A 24,059-nucleotide genomic window follows, 5' to 3' on the forward strand; every position below is an offset into this window, starting at 1 on the left:
ACACGAGTTGACCCACATCACGCAGAAGAAAAAAGGCTGAAATACTGTGCTGATGAAATGATGTGTACATTGATGTGTAAACTTTGAAATTGTTTATTATTGATAGTTTTAAAGTACAAATCGATAGAGCACAATTACTGCATAATTTCCTGTGTCCTTTATATTTTTAATTTGTAATACAAATACACACTTTTGTGTTTTCTGATTTACAAAACTATTATTTGCTTAAATTACATTTTAAGTATGAAAAATATTAGTGCAAACATTAGCGCATGCCATTAAGAGCTTTTAATACTATAACTATCCCACAAATGGGAAAAATGTGATGGCCTGGTTTTTCTAGCTGCTGCGGTTGGTTTCCTGTTTGATTGTTTCTTTGGGAATGGAGCAAAAACAAACTGTCAATTCACCGAGTCACTTTTTTTACTGACTTTACTTGAACTTTTCAAGTGCGTTTTACTGTCGATGCTTTTCTTCGATCCCCTCCACCTCTTGTCAGTTACAGCTGCCGCCTTGTTCGTCGCTGCAGACGCCGACCGCATCAGCTTCCTCGCTCTCCTCTCGGTGTCGGCCTTGTCCAGGATGTATTCCTGGAACATCGGCCTCTTGATTAGAGACGTTTAAATGATGTACGTATGAATGAGCAGCTCTGTTGCAGCTCTCTTACCTTCACCATATCCAGCATCGTCAGTAGGTTCATGTTTTGTAGAGGTCCATATGCCGGCAGGTAACACTGCTCTGCTAGGTTACTGATGGCCATAAGCAATCTTCCCACTTCCTCGACCTACAGTGAGACATAATGATGTCTAACAGTAGTTTCTAATGTCCCCTCTAATAACCCTGAGACCGTACCTTCTCCCTGGAGAGGCCTTGCTCCATCAGCAGGTTCGCCTCCTCCTGTTTGTTTTTCTCCTTAAGAACCTCTAACTCGCTCTGAAGTTCAGACAGTTCTTTGTTGGCCAACTGCAAGAAGACAAAAACACCAGCTCTCCAGTTTTTCATCCAGTCTTTAAATTAAAGACACGCTGGAATAACTAGCTGTAACACAGGAGCTGCATCTGACCAGTGATTTGACGCTGTGCTCCTGCTGCATGGTCTGCAGCCGCTGTTGACCCTGCTCCGTCTCCAGCTCCAGACGCTCCAGGCGCCGCAGCAGCTCCTGGTTGATGATGGACAGAGTCTCGTGGCGCCGAATGATTGGCATCACCAAAGACTCAGAGCCGTTATCGAGGTAACCTGGACAGAATCGTGCGATGTGTTCCATCTGGCAGCTCGTGTGAACAGGAACAGGTTTATATACATGATCCCTGGCAATAACAGCCTTTAACTTACTGCTGGGGAGATGACTCAGTGTTCTCATCAAGTAGTCCTCATAGATTTTATATTTTGCAATTCTCTCCTTTAAAACTTGACCTCTGTGAATTCAGAAGCGTTAAAACTGAGTAAAACCCCAGTCCCCGACATCCAGGCTTTGGTTTATGGGCCTCACCTGGTCTGCAGCCGTCTGAGCCCATTGCTCAGCTCTTCAATCTCCGCCTGCTTCAGGATGTTCTGCTCCCGCGTGACCTCGAACTTCTTCAGCGCCCGCCGCCGCTTCAGCTCGTTTTCAGCCACGAACTTTTCAAATTTCATGGCCCTGTCTTTGGTCTGGATGACAATACAAGCCCGGGCGTTAGCACTGGTGCTGTTTCTGCTTCATTATTACTCTTGAACTCTCATCTAGAGACGCATGGAGTCACCTGCTGGTGTTTCAGTTCCAGTTCAGACCGTTTCTGAGCCAGAGCTTCCACCTGCCCTTTAAACTCCTGCCGTTTCAGTGCAAGTTGCTTGTCCACCTCGTCCAACTCAGCCTGTTTCTTCAGAACCAGGGTCTTTTGCAATGTGTTCACTCCTGCCTCTAGAATTCTACTAGACGTCTGCATACAGCACAGGTCATTTTCAGTACTTAATTTATCCTATTTTTATTCAATGCATGAGTATTCAGTGTTACCTCTGTTACAACAGGTATGTGGTTGACATTTCTCTCTTTTCTGAGTCTGTGGGAACAATTCAGTCAGTAACATTGGCTACCATCTAACCCAAGCATGTGAGACGGGCTTTGGACCTACCTGGTCTGAGCCGACTGTGTCACAAAGATGTTCCTCGTTTTGTTTTCCACCTTCAGCTTCAGAGAGTCTGTGTTTTCTAAGAGAGGAAGCGAAGAGGTCGCCATGTTTCCACCCTTCTATTCTGCTTAAGTTCGAGTTATTCCATGGCCCAGGGTCTTTTCCGGGTGTTTTCCTGGATTTGTATAGCTGTTGCCTGGAAACCACCGGCGAATCAGCGGAGAATGCGGGGGGAGGGGGGTGTCGGGTCTTGGTTGTCATGGCAACCGTCTGAGAGGTAGTTCCGCTTGATCGACGGGAAGAGAGGCAGTAGAGTTAGAGGTCGTAGAGCGCTCATTCCATCCTGAAGCACACGAACCGAGCTCCAGGTTATTCGGATCCCAGATCGGGACATTTCTACTTATATGTATACAATATTATTACAATACATTAAATATATCAGATCATTTTATATTATATATTAATATAACAACATATAATGTAAAGCCAGGCGGGATCCGCATACACTTTTTTAAACGTTTCATTGTCTTTTATTGTCACATAAAGCTGAGGGTGCCCGCTCTATTTGGGCTTTAGTGTCAGCTTTATTAACTTCATTTTGTTGTTACTTTATTTTGAGTTTGGGTTCGTGTAGGATAATACATGATTAAATTGCATAATACAAACAGATTATGAGTAAGTGAGTCGCTAATACATTACAAAGGACCCAAATGCACACAACAGACTAACTTCATACTTAATTTAATAAAGGAACAATTTCAAACAAACAATTACACTGATACTAAATACTACACACAAACACACTTTTATTAAAGTAGACATAAAGTCCTAAACAGAAAACAGGAACTCGAATTCACTGTTTAGACACAGGAAGAAAACGTATTGTTCACATGGAAAAACGAAAGGCAAACACAAAGAACAGGTGAATTCAAGGTCACTACAAAGCAGGTAAATGAACTAACATATTAACAAACATACTGGACTGACCTTAAATACAAGCAAACAAACACGGTTGGTAATGATGACACTAATTACAAAACGCGATACAACCAGGTGACGTCATCCACAGTGCACAGGACTGAGAGCCACAGCGCCCCCCGCAGGCCGGATGGATGCACTGTCACGTGATCTACTGTGGACCGGCGCTTAATGCTTTATAGCTCAAAGCTTAAAGCCAAACCATTTCTCATAACTAAACTTCTCCAATCTCGCATCAAACAATGGGCAGTTTTGTCCATTGTTTGCCTTTGGTTGCTTTTGTACAATCATCAATAACCAAAGAATAGATTTGTTACAGAAACAGGTTTCCTTAGCGAAAATGTTGCTGCTCAGGATTGTGGAAACGTCCTCATAGTTTGTCTAGTCAAGAGCCGGAGAGAAACCACTTCAATAGACAAACAAGACGAGACTAGTTCCCTGGCAGAACGCAAACCTTCAAAGCATTTAAATGGAGGAAGCATTGTCACAAACTCTTCCAAAGAAGTGACTGACACAGTGTTTATCTGCTATTGTTGTGTGCTCCTCAATCAAATCTTTATCTCTTAATCGTGTAAGAGGAAGAGCTGATAAAATTACACGAGATGTTTTTAGTTAACAAAACACTGTGTGTTACTGTGTGTTGCATGACACTGGCGTGTAATGATTTAATAAATAATAATCATTAGCCTGTTCTGATGAGTAGCTTTAATACCAGGGCAGTTTCCAGAGAACCTTCATTTATCACTGTTTATGTATCATGTTCTGGCTTTTTTCAGCTTCATTCAGACTTCTCTCTTTTCATTCACAGCATCTCAGAATCCGGTCTGACTGTGTTTGTATCTCATAGACGTGAAACAATGAATGTTGATGAATAAGCTGCATTTATAATAAGAAAAAGACAGTTGCACATCACCTGATCTGCGACTGAGGCTGGCGGCCGCCAGCGTCTACGTCACACTTGTGTAACTCGAACCACAAGTGATTTTCCAACTTGTGATGTCACAAAACGCAGGTGTTTCTTAAACCCAGACTTGACGTAAGCACAGAAAAACATTACTTGTGCAGGAAATAAATCGGATACGGTGTCACATTCTGGGCTCACAGTGAAGGTGAAGACATGGGAGCCATAACAGGTCTGTCAGCTGGGTTAAATATACTTACGGGTAATGTTTAAAGCGAAAATGTCAAACATGTGTAGGTGATTGATGGAGTTACCTGCAGGTAAAGAAATGTGAAACATCTAGTCCCAGCTGTAGCTTGACTTCGCTCATAAAACCAGAGGCCCCTTTCAAGTTTCAATTGCAGGAAGCAATTTTTCGTAAACATTTCCCAAGAAGCGATTGTGAAACACAAGTCTGCGTGCGTGGTTCTGTGCTGCTGAAACAACATTTCACATGTGCTCGCGTGTCAGTGACGGCTGATGAGCGGAGCAGCGTTCGCAGCAGGAGAGCCGTCGCACGGTGAGATCCAAGCTCTTTTCATTTGCGTGTGGCCGTGGGTTTACTGTCCAGCCTGTGATTCCTCTGGTCCGGTTCCCGTTCAGCCCAGTGTGGAACCAGACACCGGTGAACATGCCCTTAGAAGGCAGCTCTCTGCCTGAACCGCTGCTCGCTGGTGTCTGCCAGGCTCCAGCTCTGCCTCTAATTCACTCAGCGGGACCTTACAGTGTAGGTTGGCTGTTTCACCCTCTCTGCTTCTCTGTCCTGATTCTGATCTGGATCCTCAGCTCCGGCTCAGTGAAGACAGCAGCCCACAGCTGGATGCCGCGGTGCGTGGAGAACACAGCAAGGCTGCAGCGATGCTTGTAGTCAGCAGACGCCGGTCTCTGTACCAGAGGCTCAACCATGATGTCACAGAGAGACTGAGTCTCTACTCGCTGGGGCTCCACGCTTCAGTCGCCATGGCAGCAAACTGCTCCAGGTAAGAACAGGTGCCACTTAAAAAGGAGGCGAGGTCACTTAAGTGTTCTTTTAATAGAGATGCTTTACTTCTGCTACAGTAGCAAAGAAGAAATAAGGAAACCACTGCTGTTCCATTTGTTCCATTCAGCTGTTTGAGCCTGTGCAGCAGCTGCTACCTGCTGTTTGTACCGAGCCTGTAGGAGGCGATGTTCAGAACAAATCTCTCGGTCTAAATCTGAAATGCAGCCTGTCTGACGTGAGTGCGGAAGTTACAAACCAACGTGAGGTGCTTTGAATGTCAGTATCACGCTCGTGGGCTCTTCCCAGAACTAATGAGCGTAAATCTAAGCGTTAATGCGCCCACGTGATTCTGCCGGATGATGGGGATTTGCCTTAAAGAGACAGGTGTCATCATAGTGTAGCCACAGAATCAGGGCGAAAATATTATGAACACACTATAGTAATTATCTTTTTGTTAAATACCAGCCTTTAATATGCAGCTTTATGATAAATTGAAAAGTCAGACACGATGTGTTTGAAACGCAATTCAATTCAAAAATATGAAAAATATGAAATAAAAACAGACAAAACAGGGAAATGTTTATTACTTTTCTCAAACGGCGCTGTCTTATCGGCTGTTGGTGGTGTTTAAATAACCGTCCCTGCTTCGTTTGGAACCAGCCAATCAGGCCACGCAGAGACACGCGTCTCTGCCTCCACGCTGCAATCTCCGGTGCCGTGCGGCTTATCTGCGGACGCCCGAGCCTCTTGACTTATATGGAGCGAGCGTCGCTGCGCCGCCTGACGCGCTCCTAAAATACTCTGAGAGGCGGCACAGCTGAGCGCGGCGCCGCTCGCCGCTCCGCCGTTTCCAGCGCAGCGCGTGGGGATCGTCCGCCGTCCGCAATGACCAAATTCAGCTATTCTGACTACCTGTCTCAGTTCCGTAACGTTGGGGCCAAACGGGACAATGTCCAGCCGGCTTTGGTGGGAGATGGGAGGAGGGGAGACGCTCCGAGAGACGCAGCGTCAGAGCCGGAGTGAGTCTTTTGTTGTGGGCTGCGTGCTCACGCTCAGTGTGTGTGTGTGTGTGTGTGTTTGTGTGTGTGTGTGTGTGTGTGTGTGTGTGTGCGTGTGTGTGCGTGTGCGTGTGTGTTGGCGACCATCTGAGGTCTTCTGTGTAAATATAAGGACACGTTTAAAGGACAGTATCATGTGGGTGTAGTTAATTGGCTGCTTATAATAAAACTAAATGTCATAGAGTGCCTTAAACATGAGGATTTAATGTCTATGGCTGCAGCCTTTGTGCCATGTGGACGTCTGTCTGGAGATCACACTGGATTAGCAGAAGTAGAATGCAAATCAATGAAAGTGTGTGTTTTTCATTTGCTCTGAAGGGATTTGGACCCAGTGGTCTGTGCCGTCACCAGAGGGGACGTGGACGCCGTCATCGGTCTGAGCACGTCTGCCCCCCACACTCTGCTGCAGGAGAACAAAGATGGATGGACCCCGCTGCATTACGCTGCCTACTGCGGACAGGCCGAGTGCCTAAAGGTCCTACTGAGGGGTAAGACGGCGAACGCATCGCCTGCTCCAGCTCATTGGCACCATGAACCCAGCGCCGGTGTAACACGTGTTCCGCTGCAGCCCATCCAGCTTCAGCCGACAAGCGCACGCTGCAGGAGCAGACGGCCCTGCTGCTCGCTGTGTCCGCGCAGCACCTCCCATGTGTGCAGTGTCTCCTGGAGGCCGGCGCCGACCCCGACATCAGCAGCAAGAACAAGGAAACCCCTTTGTACAAAGGTGCGTCAGGAGGTGAGCGGCAGCAGCGGTGTACGTGTTGGGGAGGCGCTCAGTGATGTTTGTGTGTGTGCAGCGTGCGAGCTGCAGAACCTGCCCGCGCTGGGCCTCCTCCTCGCCCACGGCGCCACCGTCAACCAGCGCTGCGCTCGGGGCTGGACGGCGCTGCACGAGGCCGTGTCGCGGGGCAACACGGCCGCCTGCGACATGCTGATCGGAGCCGGCGCCACGCTGAACCCGGCCAACACCTACTGCGTGGCGCCGCTCAGCGTGGCCGCGCGGCGGGGGCGCGCGCCGGCGCTGCGCTACCTGCTGGACAGAGGTACGTCGTCCACCGGGCCGCGCACGTCGCTGCTCCGCGCGCAGAGGCTCACGTGCAGGAACCCCTCCCTTTAGGCGCGGACGTGAACGTGCAGACGTGTGAGGGCGTCACCGCGCTGCATGAGGCCTGTAGGAACGGACACGCGGACGCCGCGGCAGTGCTGCTGAGCAGGAACGCCGACGCCAACAAAGCCACGGCCGCGGGGCTGCTGCCGCTGCACTTTGCGGCCCAGTACGGACACGACGAGTGAGTGGAGCTGCAGCCGTCTGTCGTTCTGCCATGATGCATGCTATGATGTGTGTATGTCTCCCCTGGTGCCAGCATCGTGTCCCTGCTGGTGCCTGTGACGAGCCGGGCCCGGCTGCGCCACAGCGGCATCAGCCCCCTCCACCTGGCGGCCGAGCACGACAGACGCGCGGCGGCGGCCGCGCTGCTGCGCTCGGGCGCCGACGTGGACGCGGCGCTGGCCCGCGGCTACGCCGAGCGCTACGCCGACCGCCGCGCCACGGCGCTCTACGTGGCCGTCGCCGGGGGCAACGCGGAGACGGCGGCGGTGCTGCTGAACGCCGGCGCCAGCCTGAGCCTGGACCCCGTCAGCCCGCTGCTGATGGCCGTGCGGCAGGGCTGCGGCGCCACCGTGGCTCTGATGCTGGAGAAGGGCGCCGACGCCAACGCCAGGCTCCCGTCGCGGCCCACCACCTTCCCGGCGGCCGTCGCTCTGTGCATGAACGACCTGCGGCTCCTCAAATGCCTCCTGGACAATGGCTGCGACGCCTCGTCCTGCTTCGGCTGCGCCTACGGCAGTGGCCCCCACCCGCCGTCAGGGGGGTCCCAGATAAGAACCGCCAGCAGCAACAGACATGTGTCAGAGAATGACAGTTTGCTTCCTTTCAACTGCACTGAGTCAACAGACAGAGCGACGCAGGTATGAAAAATAAGCAAATATCCCGCATTTCAAAATAAGAGACTTCTGTAGATTCTCTGTAAGTAATTTAGCTCTGTGTGGGTCTCTTTTGCAGTTTTGTGAGTGGATCTCAGCACCGGCCATGCGTCCCTGGGCCGGACCCGTCATAGACCTGCTCCTGGAGCACGTTGCTCACGTTCGCCTTTGCAGCAGGCTCACGGAGCTGCTGGACAGTCACCCAGACTGGACCGCGGTCAAGAGGAAGTCGCGTGAGTGACAGCGCGGCCGACCCGCCGCGTCCTTACACGTTTCCGCATGCAAACGCGCCTCCTCTCACTTCCTCACACACACACACACACACGGTCGACTCTGTGTTTCCTCTTGTGTCTCGTCTGCAGTGTCACCTCGTTCACTGCTGCACCTCTGCAGATTGAGGATCCGCGGGGACGTGGGGAGACACAGGCTGAAATCTCTTCCCACTTTACCTCTGCCAGACAGACTGATCAGATACCTGAGCCTGACTGACTGACTCTGGATGAACCTGAAGTAATATATGAGAGAGTTGTGACTAAATTTATCATTTCGTGGTTCTTTTTTTAGTTGTGCCTGATATTTTGAGTCAAGGCAATTCTTTATGTGTAAAATATCTATTTATAACATGTGCAATGTGACAGTGCTGTTTTTTTATCTTGCCTTTAGTTTTTTTCTTCTCAGGAACCTTGAGTGAAACAAAAAACGATCCAATGCCCAAAGGATTCCTCAAGGGAAGCTGAATCCTTTATTTAAAAATAAAACCCATTGCTTCAAATGTGCCTTTCAATCATCACTTCGACATCTGTGTCCCACATTCTATTCTCACAGTTGAAAGAGGAAACTAAAACAGGATGTTTTCACTCATTTGCATGACTTCTGCTACCTAAAAAAGAACAGTTAAAACCTTTTAATTGCGGGTCCTTGGTGGCGTCAGACAGCGAAGCTGATGTTATTCTGCACGTGCAAGTAAGTCCTTCAGGCTGAAACAATAAAAATAGATGAAGCATTTCAATAAGTGCTCGAGGAGGTGTCTTGTGTTGAAATGCTGCACGAGGCTGCGTGGAAAGCAATTAGTCCTATTTACAGTAATTAAATGAAACCAAAGACACTGAAGATCGGAGACTGGACGGCGGGTTTGGTCGGTATGGGTTTGACCACTACGTGTGCGTGGAGCTTCTGTCCGTAGGGATGCTCGGGCCTCTCCGGCTCGTTGCCCACTGCTTTGCTCCACTGCCCCAAAGGCGGATGCGGGACGATGATGTGACTGTGCAGGACCTGGTGTCCGTGGTACTGGAAGGGGCAGCAGCCGCACACACTCACGGAGCGGTGGGCGCTCAGGTCCAATTTCCCGGTGTCCTTGTCCGCAGAGCTGCGCCGTGCGGACGCAGAGAGCGCGAGCTTTGCGTCCTCGTCAAAACGCCTTCTCCTCTTCTCGCTTTCCTCCCCCTCGGATGTCACCGCCGGGTTCTTTCTGGGGCCTAAATGCGAGTGTTCCTTCTTAGCATGGGCCAATTTGGGTTCCTCCCAAAATGAGGCTGGCAGCTGGCGTTTCCTCATGGGCACCTGCTCCACCGCGCTCCCCACGTTCTCCACGGAGCCGGGCTTTTCCGCGACCTTCAGGCTCGCGTGGAGGCTCCCCGCTGGTTTGGCGTGCCCACACTCCGCCCTGCCGGCGTGGCACCGCGGTCCCCTGGAGTACTTCTGGGAGAAGCGCTTCAGCTGCTTCTGCAGGTACTTCCTGTGGTCCACGGAGCGCCTGCACGGGGCCGACTTGTCCAGCGCAGCCTTGATGTCGCTGGACGCCAGGTTCACGAAATTCAGCAGCGTTTTAACCTCGCTGTCTGCATTCGCCATGTTGGTCGAGGCACCGGTCGAGTCAGTCCATCATCCCGTGGAAACCGCAGTCCATCATTAAACAGTACTCAGCACATTGAATTAAAGAGAGCCGCCGATGGAGAAGTCCTGACGCTCTCCACGCGTCTGCCCAAGCGCAGATTCCTCTCCAGGCTGCGGCAGCAGCGCACAAGTTGAATGAATATAAACTCCTTGTAGTTATGGTGCTTTCCTTGAACCAATCAGCGACCCCAGGCCCCTCACAATGCACCCCAATCACACTGCAAGCGCCCTGGTATCGAATTCTTCACCATTGCAAATTGTTGTCATGGAGATCTGGAAGAAGCCGCTGAGAGGATACAATATTTCTCCCGCACGGCGATAATCCGCGCGCTGCGCAAACAAACTCCTGGCGCCCGGAATTTGCGTAACTCAAAATTGTGCACATTCAGCGCATATGTGCGCGTATTCCAACGTTTTGCATGCGCCGTTGAGGCGAACTTTTTCACCGTGCCCTCCGCAGGAGTGATGTCAGCTGTAGGATTTGGTGAGGGGGGATCTAAAGAGTGCATAACCATGGAAAGGGGCTTGAACGCTCAAGAATCTTGTCTTTCTGTTTGCCCCCTCAATCGAGCGGCACAAAGGCTGAATTACTCAAACCTCGCGGGACAAAGGGGAAGGAGCTGGATAGCACTCCTGCATTTGTAGTCAAACATTTAGAGACTTAAATCGAGTCGTCATGAAGGAGAAAGAGTCGGACAAAGCCCATAGAATTGCCATCAGCAAACATTTTCCTTTGTCATATTATGGGGTCTCCATGGCTCCCTCTGGCCCGCGGACAATAGCACAAGTTTGCACACTCGAATACTGTCACCCTGCCAACGGTAACAAGGGCCCAAAACAGGACAATCCCCAGAGAAAGCATGGGCTCCGTGGGGAAGGTTGCAATAGAAGAGGAAAAGGGGACTTGTGAAATGCTAATTGAGCTTCATCCCCTCATTGAAGTGGAAAGAGGGTACCTATCGTTCAACTGAAGTGCAGCAGCGGTGGAATGAGATGTGAGGAAGCGGGCTGTCGGCGCCTGCTTGGTCAGCGCCGCCGCGCAGCCCGGGTCCGTCCCGCGCCGGGACGCACCGGATAGGTGCTGTCTGTTTGAGGGCTGCAGACACTGCTTCAGGGTGAAGTGCTGGCATCATGATTGATTGCCTCATTCACTGAGATGGGAGCTGTCTGGATGAAGCCCCACTGGTGCGCTGCTCCGCTGGCTGCTCAATCTTTTTAGGCAGTGCATCTCTATTGTACTAGTCCCCTCTTCTTCCCCTTCACCTTTCTGCCCAGCTGAAAGGCCAATTAACAATAGCACCCCCCTCCGCTGGTTAAACACCCCCACCCCTGTGCTTTTGAAGTAGGGGAGAATGAGAAAGAGGGGCTCAGATCCCACAATGCAGCACTGTTCTCGTGCCAAAACAGGTGGATGCCTATTGATCACTTCCTATGCGTGGGAGATCAGCTAAACTATGGAACTTCTCAAAAATCCCCATTAACAAAGCCAATTATTCCCATTGTCATTGCGTTGTCACTTCAGTCCAGCTTCATTCAGTTCAGGAAAGTCAAGAGAGACAAAGCGTGCATGCACCCACTGACCACTATTATTATTATTAGGGACATCCAGTCTATTTCCACCCTGTGCAGCCATTTATTGCTTGCAAGCACATCATTTACCTTAAACATGTACTTGAAAATGTGAATTTGAAAATGTAAACTATTTCGTTTACAGCAACATTTACCAGGCGGTGCCACTAGATGGCACTCTAGCTCCAGCCAGCTGAGCTGCTGGCCTGAAGCAGAGGCAGCTGGGTTAATTTAAAAAAAATGTGTATTCCTCAAACGACCTCGTGTCTCTCTTTATCTGATGCAAATAGCGTTTTATCGCTCTGCTTGCTTGCAGAAATGCTGATTGAGTATTTTGGCAAGAATAACAACGCTGAAAGACCACAGTAATTTTATTAAGAGCCTTTCTCGTCCGGGCTTTAAAGTGCTAAGACGCATGTAATGACAGATGGCTGGTCACTGGAATGAGGTGAGGCAGCAGGAAGAAACCAGCAGGACACAGTGCTTTTCTGCTGTCAGATAATCGATACTGGGACAGACTGGTGGGGAGGATGGATGAGCTGACACAGTGGGCACACTGTATGCAAAACGCAGGCTTGTTGTATACTTTTAAAATCTCTGCTTTGCGCTGTGCAAATGCATCTTAACAGCAGCTGTGGACGTTTCTCTCTAAAAGTCATCCACAGCTCTTGTGCATGAGCTCACCCCATTACTGCCTGTGAAGAGCTATTTAATAGGCAGGAGAAAGATAAATGCTCAGCTGCAACAAAGGACCGTGGAGCCTGATGCTGAATCCACTGATCTTAATCCAAATGCGTTGGAATATCTGGATTTGATGCTACTTGTGTTATGCGAAATAAGACGGCACACTTTTCGGGTTTGAACCTCAACTAAAACCTTCACGGCGAAGTCGCGGCTACAACACAGCAAACGACTGTAGATTCGTGGGATACAGAAAGCAGGGGGAGAATGCATTGTCTCTGGGTTTGTGTGCTGAGCAGGGAAACAGCAGCTGATCCCAACTGATCATATTCCAAGTTCAAACCCAATTCGCCTCCATTTGCAGTGATATGAAGCAGCGATGGACAACACATCCCTGCAGCCGGGCTGCAATTCATCCCCGCTCGCTATTTTCTAACAAAATTGATCAGATTATCAATCAGCTGCGCTCTAATGGATTCCTCTATTAGCTCGGCGTCGCCTGGAGTTATTAGCGCCACCGAATCAGTCACCGCGGCTTTCTTCCCACTGTCACTCAACTCCTAATCCCAGTAAAGTGTGGCTGTCACGTTGTCTGTGTGGAACCAGGGCTGTGGGCAGTGGGGTAATTTCATAACTGTGCTTAGTAAATACCACCAACAACATTATGCAACTCTGCTCTTCAAAACGACCCATTCTCTGCACTCTTGGCCTGAAGCAATATCTATTAGCAACTCCTCCGTTTGCTGGTAATCATAATAAATGAAGGTATAAAATAAACATCTCTGTCGTGGAGCTCTCGCAGTGAGTGCCGGGTTACATCAGTATTGTTTAGCTCAACCTACTTTGGGACATTGGGCCACAGAGTGTTCTAGCAGGCACACAGCACATCAAACATGGGTATGGCAATGCTTTCGGTAGGCGTCTCTCTCTCTCTCTCTCTCTCTCTCGCTCTCTCTCTCTCTCTCCCCACTTGACTTTAATTCGGTCCAGTACGCGTCATCCTTACGGACTCGCCTCCTCCGCGCATCGTGGGCTACTTTCCACCTGGACCACTGTAATAATCAAACATAAACAAGCAACAAAAACAAACACGTCCCCGCAGATCTCGCCCACGCCCCTGTGACCACGTACCCCCCCCCCCCCCCCTCGGCCGCCCCCCCCCCCACACCCCCTTCGCCCCGGTGCCTTTTGTGGACTTTCTGAGGAGCGGAGGGTCAGTTTGTCAGAGCACGCGCTGTCTGGATGCGCTGATGCGAGCGCTGCATCCGGAGCGCGGCGGTGATGCTCCCGTATAAAACAGCCGCTGTATTCCGGCACAGAGGGGGATGCATCAGTTTAACCCTCGGCTCTGCCCTCCGGACTCGCCCATACAGCCTCTAGCTTGAGTTGCGGGATGTGTGGCGCTATGATGAGGAATCCCGACGCGTGATATTCCCGAGGATCTCTCTCCGTGCGTTTTTTCTTCAACTTCGATGGCTTGAGTGGCCCATTTGCACTCATGCTCGCAGCCGAGGAGGGATGTAAGGCACGGGCCGTCCACCGCCCTCACATTGCACGGAGTAGCGGCGTGATTCAGGTCGCTATCTGAGTGCCAGCACGAGAAAAACTACTTTCGAGATGTGAATTATCGAGGTTTGCTACTCACCCGCCGGCTCGCCTGTCCTATGCTATCGACAACGGGATTTCAAGAGGAAAATGATTGTGGCATAAACTATTTCTGGAGACGTCTGTCACAGATATCGCCGCCGAACTGGACAGGGTGGATGGTTCTTTCCCAAGCACTTCACCCTTATGTCTACTGCATTCGTTTGTTGGAAACGCTGCCTAGTATCTTCGAGAAGAGCTCAGGAGGAATGCTGGTCCAAGATCTAATGCCATTCACTTTAAGTTTCTGGCCTTTTTTCTTTGGTCATTGCCTTCTCTCACTGCTTTTACTCTCGTGCCAGGTAAGGATCGCGCTCGCGCGCGCCACTCGTCCATTTACGCATGAGGAGAGGTTACGCCAATGTTACAGGAGTTTGATTTACTGACGCACTTACAACTGTGCGACCGGTCATTTCCTCAGGTAACTAAGCATTTTATGCGTTTCACGCGTAATGATGTCATCAGTCCGGTGCGTTTAGAAGCACTGGAAACACTGGCTGACAGACGGGCATGTGGAGAGTTTCCAGTAGGACACGCGAATTATAGCTGCGCACAAGTACGCATAGGTCCACGCACGGGCGTGTAGTGGGAACAGGGAGTAGCCAACTGTGTTTTCATGAGAACAATAATCAGTTATCAGCAGGATCTCTGCGCCAGGCATATGCTAGTGATGAGTATTCTCACCTCTGCCCCACGCTGCTGCCTACAGATAGTGGTGAGCTGTTGTTCACACGCAGGCAGCGTTGCCAAGGTTCATGTGTAATGTGATCTGCTCGAGTTTCCAAGTCCGCCCACGCACGCTCCTCGGGGCAGCCTGCTGCCCACTCTGTCGGTGGGTGGTTTCTTGCAGGGAGCGGGCTGCAGCCATCGACGTGGTAGTATTCTGCATGTACTACATACACGCCCCCCCAGTGACAACAACACGGGACACGCTGCGACAATGAACAGGACGCCGGGAGGATCCCCACGGAGCCACGGAGCCGCCGGCGCTGGGCGTTCACGCGTCCGCGTGCGTGCGGCGCCGCGTTGCGTTGACGCCACCTGTGAGTAAACGCACCGAAGGACGAAGCCTCGCTCATCTCCATGTTTTCTCTCTCTCTCTCTCTCTCTCTCTCTCTCTCTCTCTCGCGCCACGCAAGGGAGAACTTCAGAGGTCATGCTCGCGGAGCGTGGCGGAGAAAGTTAGCGAACAGTGCCAGCTGGCATGCCACTGCAGAAGGTACCCCCCCCTGCCGCCGCCGCCGCCCCCACCGCCTCCCCCGCGGCTGGGCAACCCAGGTAACGCTCCCCGATCCCGCACCTGTCTGTGCGTCTCAACGTGTCTGCGCTCACTCCACAGTTGGATCCCATTTCTAGCCACGCGAGGGGTCAAGCGCTTGCGCGGTCGGCAGGAACCGTTTTCTTTGACGCGCAGCATGCAAACGCTCTGAGATTAGAGTGCGCAGTTCTGCACATGTGCGTCTGCGCGGAGGATAGCGCCAGCGGGACGCTGACAACTCAACACAGAGCTAATTTATACGGGGTCAGGCGTCGGGGAATACCCAGCTGCCCGTGAAAGCAACGCCTGCTACGCTGCCAAAGCCAGAGGTTCAGTGGTAGGGTTTCCCCCGGAGGAGCCCTGATTAAAACAGAGACGAGTTCATTAAATTAACTTTAATTTGAGAGCGACGAGGGGCCGATGAAGCGGCAGAGGGGCTGCAGCGTCGTTTTGAAGTTGAGCTGGCGGCGATGAGGGCGTGCGTGTACACAACAAGTGTGTGCATGTGTGCGTGCGGTGCCTGTTGCAGCAGCTCCCGCTCTTCGCCCGCAGACGCGCGTCACCAGCCTGCTGGTCGAGCCTTTGCATGATTTGTATATCATCCCGCACCCTAACGAGCAGGGCGCTGAAATATGTGACAGGTGCTGCTGATGACGCAGCCTTTCTGAGCTGTACCTCCACTCCCTGGAGTTACTCACCCTCAGCCCTTCACAATAAGAGCGGGGAGGAGCACTGCACGGCAGCCGTGACAATGCTCAGCCTCGTAGCTCAGGTGATTTTCTGCTCTGTGCTGTCAGTTCAGCCGCAGCTCATTTTTCCCCTGACTCACCACGAGCGCCACCTGTGAACAGAGTCCTAGAGCGTGTCTGATTGTTGTCAAGGTCACGGCATCACCGCTGCCACGGCCAGCTGACTGTCGGCGGAGGCGGCCGCGTGAGCGCCGCGCAGTCTGCACTCGGGCTCTGCATCCTCCACATGCGGCGCCATGTCAGGATAAATGCGATTAGCGGGTCAATTCCTCATTCCTTTTCAAGTTTACACAGATATTTGTGCAGAGGGCGAGCACGTCGTTAATAATTCAATTAGAACGAGCTCTTTTCCCTTCGATTTGAGTTTAATCTTCACAGGCGCATAATTATCTTGATATTCCTTCAGACGCCCAATTTGCAGAACAGTTAGAGCTGAAATTTTGCTTTAAACCTTGGTCTTTAAAAATTCAATGAGTATGCATAAAAAACTGGGACAATGACGGAGACCTTATCTATCTGCTGAGAGTCTGCAGACTTTGGCGCTGTACGTAAGCGTCTGGGTGCTAAAAGCGGTTTCCAAAGTCCCGTCGGAGTGGGTTTTATCACCGTGAGGTGGATCCTCACCACCGACCGAATTAAACCCCACGGCCCTCGATTAAAAGGATTAAAAGGGCAGTCTGCCTTTTAAACTTATAGTGAATTATATGATGTGATGTGCTGTAGAAGGAGGAGGTGTGATATACGTACAGCTCCACTCCCATTCACAAGAACCCACCAACGGCAGGTCTTGTGTCTGTGCCAGTGCACGCGTGGAGCGGAACATTCCCTCAGAAGCACGGCGTTGGAACAAACCCGCATTCGCAGGGATGCACATGAATAAACTGGTATGTGGAGGGTGGGCGGCGATCCGACGCTGCAGATAGGGAGCAGGGAAGTTTTGCATTACAGATACAAAGTTGCTGATGCATATAATGTTATACAACATTCCTGGTGAGTGGTCGCACTCCACGGATCTGATGGTGGGAGAGCAGGAGGTTTGTGCAGCAGTAATTGGTGTGGACACGAGTGCTGGTGTAAGGAAGGCTGACGGGACCTTAAATCATTCATGGTGTCGGCTTGGATATCTTTGAACATTGAACCCAGCTAATTCCCCACTCAGGGCATGATAGAAACCCACCTCCACTCTGCTCCGTTATTGTGTTGTATAATAGGATCACTAAGAATCTAATAACTCGACTCAAGTGACTGTTGTGGATGAAGTGTTGAACAGATTTCTCTGATTGAATTTCTTTCATGCATTCTATTAATTCTGTTGCTCTCCTGCCGCATCCTCCTCTCTCTGTTAAAGTGGTGGAGCCCGTCGTGCCCTTGTTGAGGCCATGGTGGACGGAGATGGACATCATCGTGCTGGGAACAGTGGGCTGCGCCTCTGTTGTCTTCCTCCTCTCAGCCATCATCATCTGCTACAAGGCCATCAAGAGGTTGGGCGCCTGCTTCCTCTCCCGTGTTCGGTTTTAGTTTGCCTGTAATGTAATATTTAACACTAACAAATTGAAATAGGAATCAACACCGTCTGCGTGCCCCACGGGAGGCCGTAGGGAGGTGACGACAGGGTCACGCCGAGGTCGGAGGTTAGATAATGAAATGGGCCCTGGCTCTAAAACCTGACCTGGCTGAACTGAACCTTGTTGATTTTGATCTGCTTAAGTGGCCCGTGCCTCCCGGGCCGGCCGTTAGGTCCCCGACAGCACAGGCGAGAAAAGGCTGCGTGAGGCTTTAGCCCGGGGCACAAGCCAGACCCAGTTCTCTGCGTCACACGTGCGCTCTGGCATCCAGACATGTAACGCACACACACACACACACACACACACACACACACACACACACACACACACACACACAAAGGGCCATGGCGTGAGGATACACAGAAACATCAATGCATATTTTTACATACATATGAACATCAGCCTGGCAGATTTCCATCTTCACACACTGTGTATTACACATTTCACATATATCACATGTGTATTAGCTACATGCTTTATTTATGGCTGTTTAAACAGATTTATAATCACGCTGCATTACATTTATGGGACTATATCACGCCTGCATGACAGATATAGCTTTCCACAGCAGAACTCTATTTCTTCTTTCGCTAAACAACAAATAGGCAAAGTCAGGCAGCGGAAGTAATGGGTGGTTGGCTCAGGAATTCATTATGGCAATTCTCCAGCCCCCTGTGTAGCCAAGGGGCACCTTTTTAATGCAGCAGTGGTAGGAAAGTTGGGCTCTAGCCCCAAACTCGAGTCATTATTTATGAATTAATTTGCGCAGTCATTCAGTTGCAGGCCACATCTTTTATACATGCAAACGGGTCGTGTCCTCGAGCTCCGTGGGCTCGAGACTGCAGACTTTGCGCCACGCCAAGCTGCTCTCTAGTCTGAATGAGAGGCGAAAAACGCACGGGTCCAGACGGACTGGCCTCATTAGACATTCATTAGTCACCAGCCAATCGCACGGCAGTCAGGGAAAAATGTGATTACTTTAACATTTGTCATGGACGCTGTAATCATCTACCGCTCCTCAGAGCAAGCTTAAGGAAACAGCAGCAGAAATGATAGATAAAATGTTGTGTGCCCGAGCAACAGAGGCAGTAATTGAGAGGCTTAGTCAATAATGTGAGCGAGCGTTTTTCAGCAGGACAAACACACTGGGTTATATATAGCGCTTCAGCCCCTCAGTGTTCCGGGCTTTCCCAATGAAAACCAGCTGGCTGGGGTCCAGCTGGTTTTCATTTCCAGCAGGCAGCAGAGGAACTAGCTCTGCGGGTCCCGGCCCTCTTGGCCTTTTGTGATTTTTTATAATCTCTGACTGCCAGTCATGTGTCAGACGCGAAAGGGCTCGGAAGAAGACCGCTTGGACGCAGTCCTGCTCGGGGTCCGCAGCGCCGGGGAGCGCGGGGAGGAGGATTCAGAGCAGACACACGCTGCGTTTCCGTGGTGCCGCGCCATCTGAAGCAAAAAGACATGAGGCTGCAGTCCAGGCTGGCAGCCACGCACCGAGCCAAAGCAAACACAACTCCAGCTCCTGACTAATGACGCTCGCTGCTTTTTGAAACCCATTTACTGCGTTGGGAGTTTGTCCAGACAGATAATACATCACAGCTGGTCCTGTGCATGGGCAGCAGAGCATGTCTAAAATAATTAACCAGAGACACAATAAACACAAAGTGCTTGTCAAGCAAAATAGTTTTAAATGCTTTTCATTATTCATTTGCTACCTTCTGTTTTCTAAATTACGATTCCGGCACGATCCGAATCAGCTGCAGATTTCTACAGTCTGTTTTCTAATACTTCGTCTTTGAACCGCGCCGCGTTTCTCTAATTTCCAGATGGCTGTATTAATTGTAAACAGCGTAACACATGTCCTAATTTTGGAGCCACCCATTCCCCGAACTTCAAACAGGAACGTGCGCTGTGATTGCACAGCTTTGATATGAAATATTCATCTAACCTGTGAAGTGTTGTGTTGCCACCTGCCATGTGCCAACAGCATGGCATCTATTATTGAAGCCCCGGGTTGAGGTCGCTTGAGGCCCCGGCGCTGGGCCCTGTGCGGCGGCCCGAGGCCAAACGGTCAGCGTCCAGCGTCAGGCGGCGCTTTTCAAAATAAGACAGGAAGAAAAAATGGTCCATGAGCGAGTCCCCAATAACGCTGAACGGGTATCGACCTCACGCTCTGTTCCAAGCAGAAGAATTCCCTGAGTGGCTGTGAACATTCCCATCATTCCCGTACAGGAAGCGTGGTACATCCCAGCTCCCCTGCAGCGCCGCGTTACACCGCAGGGCTGGACAGCCCCCTTCCTCAGGCGTCCCCCGGTCCCACAGGGACACAGCAAGCAGCATCTGTCCTACACGGCTAGCGTGTGTCCCTGAGGACCCCCCCCCCCAGCTCACAGCGTCCCCTCTGAATCATCCTCAGACGTCACGTCTAACAATCTCTAACCACTGCAAACTAACGGCAGAGGGTGCTTCACTTTTTTATACACATTTATAATCACTTAAAGACTGTAACATTCCAGAGAGTTAGTTCTTTCAATTGTTAGTAATGACTAACCACATTGAGCAGAGCAGACACAGTAATAAATTAATACTGACCCTAAATGAAGGACGGACATGAGCAACGCCATGTTCTTATACTTTTATCTGTTACTAACACTTGACATCTGCTTTTTATTTTCATTTCGCCCCCTCATGCTGGTCATTGAGGTGCTGTGTACTATGTCCCAGTGCACTGTGTCCCTCTGTGAGGCGTCCCCCTCAGGACCAGGCCTCAGAAGCCACGCGAGCGGCGCTGGACCCGACTCAGACTGACCGTGTGTCAGACTGGGGCCTGGTCAGCTGTGGCGTTCGGGGGGAGATGATGTCGCTCAGGGCTCCTCTGCGCCAGTGAAGGCACTGTACAGTGTTGAGTGGGACAATGACTGTACTCACTGTATTCAGATCTGTCTGTGCCTTACATAACCCAGAGCGGGGGGCAGCAGCCCAAGCCACAGTACACTGGGCAAATATAATAACCACAAAGGCATTGAGGAGTGGATGAAAAGGCTTATATTGAATGATGCTGCACTTACACCGACCAGTAGCAGCCAGAGGATAATGTGGTGCCTTATTTTGCACTAGAGCTGCAGCACAAGCAGTGTGGGGAGGGTTTTAGTCTGGGTTATGTATCAGTGTTATTCCCCAGTCGTTCTGACAGCCACACACGTACTCATTACTTAAGGCCACCAGTCGGAGCAGGTAATTACCTTTTTCCCCCTGCGTTGCTATGCACCTCTTTTTTCTCGTCTCCTTGCAAAAATGACCTTTGAACACGGCGCCTATTAGAAGGATTCGGCGAGACCGGCGTATCCGCCCAGAGCAGCCCGAGAAATCAAATCAGCTTAAAGGTTAACAGTCTAGGAAGTTAGCTTAATGACGTGGCCTTTAGCTGAGACAAAATGGGACCTCGGGTCTTTTCCTCGTCAAGGAATTTTCCCTCATTGTGCCAAACTGTTTGTTTGCAGGAAACCACTCAGAAAGGAGGAGAACGGGACGAGTCGAGGGGAGTACGCCATGAGCATCCGTAACAAGAAGTCCATCGGTACCAACAACACTGTGGTATAGACTGTGTCCTGGTGAACACAGGCGGAGACAGAACCATCACGTCTCTCACCTTCCCCCCAAACAACTATTCTTTCCACCCCAGGTTTTCAAATAGGTGAACCTCCCCTCTTTGCTTGGCACGATGCCCAGACTGAAGACACTGGAGCTCCACAAGGAGCCTCGACCGATGGAGGGGGGGATGATGCCGAATAGAGTCAGAGACAGATCCACAAACCCCCGCGGTGTCGAAAGTGGCGCCGCGTGTTGAACACTGTGCCGCTGGTAACAGCGAGTGTTGCTGACAGGCTGGTTGGCTGCCGACTGGAGAGGGACTGTCTGCCAGTCGGCCGCAGATCCAGACCTCATCCGCAGCGGAGCAACGGACAATACGGCAGCGCCGCAGCGGCCGGCGAGCGGGGACGGCCCGCGCCACACAAGCAGAACCACGCATGCAGCTTTTACACACAATGCAACATTTTTTATAGCCCAGTCGTCACTCTGTCCATCTTTTGTTCTCCGTTTCTGAGACAGATGCTCAGCGAGAGGCATTATGTTACTGTCACTCCAGGCTCTGAGATGTGGATTCATCTGACTATGCAATTTAAGGAAATTCAGACAAAAGGCGGCGGCGGCGTCAGCGTGGGACATTGTGGTTCTCCTGCAATGCCAAAAAAAGCCAATGAAGACTAGGGTTCAATGTAAGATACTTCAGTCATCCATGTATTTATTTCATCTATTTATTTACGTATCTACTTTTGAATTTATTTTTCTACTTCAAAGACAAGAACCTGTCTTGTAATTTACACATCTTGATAAATCGCAGACATCTCGATGAATCCGTTTGATTTCTTGATAGCTCTGTTTTTTCAAGTGAATCATTTCTGAATCGTATAATTCATTAGTGTCGTCCTGATGCTTTGCGCCTGCTGTCGGTTTGTTAGGACGCTGATGCAGAAAACGTGCTTGCTCTGCGATCTGTTGTTCTGTCCTGAGGGTTTGATGATATGCTCCCCTCTGTTTCCCTGAGACTTCTGCTGAACTCGTGAAGGGTCTCTACGATGTGATATGCGAATGTGTGGTCTCTGAACCTTATGTGTGCTCCACACGCCAGTCTCCATTTTGAATCTGTTAGCTCAAAGCCACCCCCCCCTCAACATGTGGCGCGCTTTCACCCGTCATCTGGCTCAGTCTTGTTGAGGGGTCAGCGAGATGCCTTCAGCCATGTTTTGTTCCAATCAGACCCTCCTCACTTTTCCATCTGTCACGAGGGGCTTCGCCCATCACTGAACCGGGGCCTGAGCCCAGGTTGACCTTGTGACTGGTGAGAGACTGGAGACTTGGCCAATAACCAGAGATCAGGTTGCACACTGGCCTCTGCGGGGATGTGTGTGTGACTCACTGCTGTCACAAGCATCGTCCACCCCCCTGGAAAAACACAACTGAGCTGAACTGGACGCTGCTCGGCTTTTTTTTTTTTTCATTAAATCTGCGCGCGTGTGTGCGTGCGAGTCTGTCTGTCTGTCTGTCTGTCTGTCTGTCTGTCTGTCTGTCTGTCTGTCTGTCTGTCTGTGAGTGTGCATGCAGATGAGTGCACTCAGAGAGAGTGGGATGTGCTCTGTAACTCTCAGTTAAGTATCGATATTGGCTAAACTGTGGAAATTTGGGAAAAAAAACACATGCTTGCACCTGAACATGCACAGGTATTAGTGAACCGTATACTCCCCATGTACCTATATGAGAGAATCGATGGATGCATGAATGTAAATATTGATATTTAAATATCTGCCTTCTGGACTGTTAATTCATGTACAGTATAACAGAACATATGTTTATACATAGTCAAACTTAAACAATGTGCTACCATTTAGATTTATGTCAATGTTGTCATGTTGATGGAGAAAGCCATTAATGTATATATGGCAATCAGTAGTACACATGCAATTTATGCATTATACCAAACAGATAGAAAGACGTGCATAAGTTGATTCCATTGCTGAATTTTTCAATTGTAAATAAAACTGTACATAGCAACAGACCTACAGTCTATTGTGTTTATAGATGCACGGTGGTAAAACCGAGCCTTGCGGTGTCTGCGTTGTGTTGTGCCACTCGTGTCCTGGGCAGAGTTGCCGCCTCCCCCTCCCCCTCCACCACCACCACCACCAGACTGGACGGCATGTTCTCCGCCCGCCTCACGCGGCGCATCTTTAATGAGCTGCGATTATCCGCCTAATGACGCACACGAGGAGGCTCCCGGGTCGCACATTGTGCCGGCTCAGAACGAGCGGTGAGGAGCGAATAAAATAATACACTTGACGACAGATATTTAGGCTTTTTATTTCATTTTCACATCAATCAACTTCCAAGCGAGTAAACATGCTCTACACTGATGCTCCGATGCAGAGCAGCACTCAGGAGGAATGTCAATGAATTATTATGTGAATGAGGGACCACGGAGTGCTGCTCTTTCCCTGCTTTAGATGTGCTGCTTGATGCTAATGCCGATGGACACTCTGAGCAATTTAAACATTTATGCATTGTCCAGGCAGGGCGCTGTGGACTTGACTGTCACAAAAGCAATGTGACAGCACGAGGCGAGGGGAACAGGGGTTGTCACCATCTCAACAAGCGCTACAAGAAAGTCTTTCCTCACAGCAAAAAGGTCGGTCACATTTTTTTTAATTTAGCTCTGTATAAAAGCCCACTGGTTGGGTTTGCTTCTTCTATATCGAGACATATTTCTGCAGCTCACACCTGAGTCCCTTCAAAGATGACCTTCACGTCTTTGAGGACCCACTCACGCCCCCTCTGCCTGAGAGGCCTTTGGTCAGCGTTAATTACCCTCCAGCTGCCTGCTCATCAGCTCAGCGTCCATATGGTCCTCCAGGAGGCAGCAGGCAGCAGGCAGGCAGGGGCGGGGAAAGCGCCGGGTACCTGTGGGACACTGATTACATAAGCTGCCGCTAATGAGAGAGGCGCTTTCAAACAGGGCTGCCAGTTCAAACGATCACAAGGGTGGCGGCGGCCGACAGATGCAGCCCCGGCGCAAGGAGGACTTGATTAAACGCGCACGCT

General features: G+C 50.6%; 4 protein-coding genes across 5 annotated transcripts; 2 read left to right on the forward strand and 2 right to left on the reverse strand.

Annotated features, from left to right (window-relative positions):
* Positions 1-77: 77 nt before the first annotated feature.
* Positions 78-5,050, reverse strand: si:ch1073-416d2.4 (coiled-coil domain-containing protein 42 homolog). 2 transcript variants are annotated; one of them, XM_029138268.3, is made up of 10 exons: positions 3,093-5,050; positions 2,109-2,448; positions 1,991-2,036; positions 1,740-1,916; positions 1,490-1,647; positions 1,333-1,415; positions 1,064-1,236; positions 853-963; positions 668-784; positions 78-590 (listed from the first exon to the last, which is right to left on the reverse strand). In XM_029138268.3, exons 2-10 carry the CDS (start codon positions 2,210-2,212, stop codon positions 402-404), a joined length of 1,158 nt encoding a protein of 385 aa, XP_028994101.1. In that variant the 5' UTR covers positions 2,213-2,448; positions 3,093-5,050; the 3' UTR covers positions 78-401. The 2 variants fall into 2 exon arrangements, with proteins under 2 accessions (XP_028994101.1, XP_028994100.1); XM_029138267.3 differs by having other exon boundaries at positions 1,064-1,415.
* A 181-nt stretch (positions 5,051-5,231) lies between these two features.
* On the forward strand, positions 5,232-8,818 carry LOC114848086 (ankyrin repeat and SOCS box protein 2-like). The gene is made up of 8 exons (XM_029138265.2): positions 5,232-6,024; positions 6,382-6,551; positions 6,632-6,787; positions 6,861-7,106; positions 7,181-7,352; positions 7,428-8,031; positions 8,126-8,279; positions 8,409-8,818. The coding sequence occupies exons 1-8, from the start codon at positions 5,891-5,893 to the stop codon at positions 8,537-8,539; spliced, it is 1,767 nt and encodes a 588-aa protein (XP_028994098.1). The 5' UTR covers positions 5,232-5,890; the 3' UTR covers positions 8,540-8,818.
* Positions 8,766-10,206, reverse strand: LOC114848091 (protein FAM181A-like). Its single transcript, XM_029138273.3, has 2 exons — positions 9,128-10,206; positions 8,766-9,023 (listed from the first exon to the last, which is right to left on the reverse strand). The coding sequence occupies exon 1, from the start codon at positions 9,895-9,897 to the stop codon at positions 9,133-9,135; it is 765 nt and encodes a 254-aa protein (XP_028994106.1). The 5' UTR covers positions 9,898-10,206; the 3' UTR covers positions 8,766-9,023; positions 9,128-9,132.
* A 3,176-nt stretch (positions 10,207-13,382) lies between these two features.
* Positions 13,383-23,019, forward strand: prima1 (proline rich membrane anchor 1). The gene is made up of 4 exons (XM_029139470.3): positions 13,383-14,135; positions 14,973-15,111; positions 17,189-17,321; positions 20,906-23,019. Exons 1-4 carry the CDS (start codon positions 13,854-13,856, stop codon positions 21,003-21,005), a joined length of 654 nt encoding a protein of 217 aa, XP_028995303.1. The 5' UTR covers positions 13,383-13,853; the 3' UTR covers positions 21,006-23,019.
* The last annotated feature ends 1,040 nt before the right edge of the window (positions 23,020-24,059 follow it).

The sequence above is a fragment of the Betta splendens genome, chromosome 22, assembly GCF_900634795.4.
Source record: "Betta splendens chromosome 22, fBetSpl5.4, whole genome shotgun sequence".
Classification (NCBI taxonomy): Eukaryota; Metazoa; Chordata; class Actinopteri; order Anabantiformes; family Osphronemidae; genus Betta; species Betta splendens.

Bases quoted from the DNA above. Each gene is read 5' to 3' on its own strand.
- LOC114848091 (XM_029138273.3), bottom strand. From the start codon at position 9,897: ATGGCGAATGCAGACAGCGAGGTTAAAACGCTGCTGAATTTCGTGAAC.
- LOC114848086 (XM_029138265.2), top strand. From the start codon at position 5,891: ATGACCAAATTCAGCTATTCTGACTACCTGTCTCAGTTCCGTAACGTT. The intron at 8,032-8,125 runs GTATGAAAAATA...TCTCTTTTGCAG, and splicing joins CAACAGACAGAGCGACGCAG to TTTTGTGAGTGGATCTCAGC. The intron at 8,280-8,408 runs GTGAGTGACAGC...TCTCGTCTGCAG, and splicing joins CGCGGTCAAGAGGAAGTCGC to TGTCACCTCGTTCACTGCTG.
- prima1 (XM_029139470.3), top strand. From the start codon at position 13,854: ATGCTATCGACAACGGGATTTCAAGAGGAAAATGATTGTGGCATAAAC. The intron at 14,136-14,972 runs GTAAGGATCGCG...GCGCCACGCAAG, and splicing joins TGCTTTTACTCTCGTGCCAG to GGAGAACTTCAGAGGTCATG. The intron at 17,322-20,905 runs GTTGGGCGCCTG...GTTTGTTTGCAG, and splicing joins TGCTACAAGGCCATCAAGAG to GAAACCACTCAGAAAGGAGG.
- si:ch1073-416d2.4 (XM_029138267.3), bottom strand. From the start codon at position 2,212: ATGGCGACCTCTTCGCTTCCTCTCTTAGAAAACACAGACTCTCTGAAG. The intron at 1,416-1,489 runs GTGAGGCCCATA...CTGAATTCACAG, and splicing joins CTCAGACGGCTGCAGACCAG to AGGTCAAGTTTTAAAGGAGA. The intron at 591-667 runs GTAAGAGAGCTG...CCGATGTTCCAG, and splicing joins CGATGCTGGATATGGTGAAG to GAATACATCCTGGACAAGGC.